Source organism: Marmota flaviventris, chromosome 8, assembly GCF_047511675.1.
Source record: "Marmota flaviventris isolate mMarFla1 chromosome 8, mMarFla1.hap1, whole genome shotgun sequence".
NCBI lineage: Eukaryota > Metazoa > Chordata > Mammalia > Rodentia > Sciuridae > Marmota > Marmota flaviventris.
Genome location: NC_092505.1, coordinates 79,817,930 through 79,820,276, shown reverse-complemented (window position 1 = coordinate 79,820,276; position 2,347 = coordinate 79,817,930). Strand labels below are relative to the sequence as shown.

General features: G+C 32.1%; 1 protein-coding gene across 1 annotated transcript; it reads left to right on the top strand.

Annotated features, from left to right (window-relative positions):
• Window positions 1–258: 258 nt before the first annotated feature.
• LOC114099042 (olfactory receptor 5K16-like) lies at window positions 259–1,218 on the top strand. Its single transcript, XM_027943266.2, has one exon. The coding sequence runs from the start codon at window positions 259–261 to the stop codon at window positions 1,216–1,218; it is 960 nt and encodes a 319-aa protein (XP_027799067.2).
• Window positions 1,219–2,347: the final 1,129 nt, after the last annotated feature.

The following is a 2,347-nucleotide window of genomic DNA, read 5'->3' as shown; positions in this document are numbered from 1 at the left end:
GTTAGAAAATTCATTTCTAACTCCATGCCCTCTATTCTCCTCTCTTCCTCTGTCTTATCTAGAGTTTTTCTATTCCTTCCACGCTCGGCCTCCCTATCCCACTGTGAATCAACTTCCTTATATCACAGAAAACGTTCGACATTTGTTTTTCAGGGATTGGCTAACTTCACTTAGCATTATCTTCTCTAACTCCATCCATTTACCTGCAAATCTTACCCAAGTTTCTTTATGATTTCTATCACAGCACAGAAGTCAGGAATGCCGAAGGCAAATCACTCCATAATGACTGGATTTATTCTCATGGGGTTTACAGATCACCCAGACATAAAGGTCCTTCTGTTTGTGGTGTTCTCTACCATCTATCTGGTCACCATGGTGGGGAATCTAGGGTTGGTGGCCTTGATTTACATGGAGCGCCGTCTTCACACACCAATGTACATCTTCCGGGGCAACCTGGCTCTCATGGATTCCTGCTGTTCCTGTGCCATCACTCCCAAGATGTTACAGAACTTCTTTTCTGAGGACAGAAAGATTTCCCTCTACGAATGTATGGCACAATTTTATTTTCTCTGTCTTGCTGAGACTGCAGACTGCTTTCTTCTGGCAGCAATGGCCTATGACCGCTATGTAGCCATATGCAGTCCACTCCAGTACCACTCTCTAATGTCAAAGAAACTCTGCATTCAGATGACTATAGGAACCTTCATAGCTAGTAATCTGCATTCTATGATTCATGTAGGACTTCTATTAAGGCTAACTTTCTGCAGGTCTCATCAAGTTGATCACTTTTTCTGTGATATCCTTCCACTCTATAGACTATCCTGTACTGATCCTTTTATTAATGAACTCATGATATATATTTTTTCAATGCCAATTCAAATCTTTACCATTTCCACTGTTTTGATCTCTTATTTTTGCATCATTATTGCAATTTTCAAAATGAAATCCAAAGAAGGGAGAGGTAGAGCATTTTCTACTTGTGCATCCCACTTTTTCTCAGTCTCAATATTCTACATTTGTCTCCTCATGTATATTCGGCCTTTTGAAGAAGGGGATAAAGATATACCGGTGGCAATCTTTTACACTATTGTAATTCCCTTATTAAACCCTTTTATATATAGTCTGAGAAATAAGGAGGTGAAAAATGTACTAAAAAATATTCTGCAGTCTTATAACATTCTTAAACAAACTTCATCCCCATCCCCTATAGCTAATTAATTTTTATTTATTAAAATGTTCTCATAAATAATGAACATAGAAAAGCGAAATACTATTTTACATGAAATATCTTTAAGCCAGTAGATTATATTTATTAAAGGCTATATGATAGAATTTCTTTATTGTTTGACAAATTTTAATCCATATTAAACAATCTGAGTAAATCAAGGGAAATTCAGTGGTCACTGTTATTACTTACTCGTCTCATGTAATTGTGTCATTTTATTGTTACGTCTTAAAAAATCAAAATAGCATAAAAATTAAATATTTAAAGAGAAAAAGAATCTCCTTTGATTAATATTATCCAGTTAATGGAAGAAAGTTTCTTTCTATTCTATGCAGTGTTTGAAACATTTACACTTTCAAGGGCAACAGGTGAGATGATTGTTTTTGGTTTTCAGAAAAATGGCATTGCAGACACTTGTAGCTAGTACAGAGGTACTAATTAGAAATTATAAACTAATTGTAGTAGTCTATACTTAAAGTAATGAAGTTTTATTTAGATGTTTCCAAGAATGAAAAAAGAATGGAATGAGAAGAAATAAACATGAATATTTTATTAAATAATTAATAGTGAATTATAGCAAATTAGATAAGATCTAGTTTAACCTGAGTATAATTAAGATTGTTTTCATCCCTAAAGGTATCAATCATGTTATACATTTTGCAATATAAAGCAACATACCATTTACACACCAATCAGTTAGTAAAAAACTTTAAAACATTTTAATGAGGATTCTGTTTTATTTTTGACATTAACTAATAGTAATAGGTACCCAAATAATATGTTTATTAGACATTTTTACCCCTATGAATTGTTTATTCATTTTTCTCTACCTTATGTTTTTAAAAGTTATTAATATCACCAAGTTCAGAGAAACAATTCTAAATTTTTACAAATCTTTGTGGCAAATAATTTCTTTCTGTGTTGAGATTTTTACAAATTTTTGTAATGTTTAAAACCCATAAATATTTTCATTTAAAGTACTCATGTTTATGATATTTACTCATGTGATATCTTTCATACTTTCTTGTCTAATTTTTTCTTTAAAGTCTATTGTTAACCAATATTTTTTCTGTTTTCTTTTTTGTTCCATCTCCTCCTTATTTTCCTTCTGTATATTTTTGA

What these genes read in the sequence shown, in the direction of transcription:
- LOC114099042 (XM_027943266.2), top strand. Translation starts at nt 259, where the DNA reads ATGCCGAAGGCAAATCACTCCATAATGACTGGATTTATTCTCATGGGG.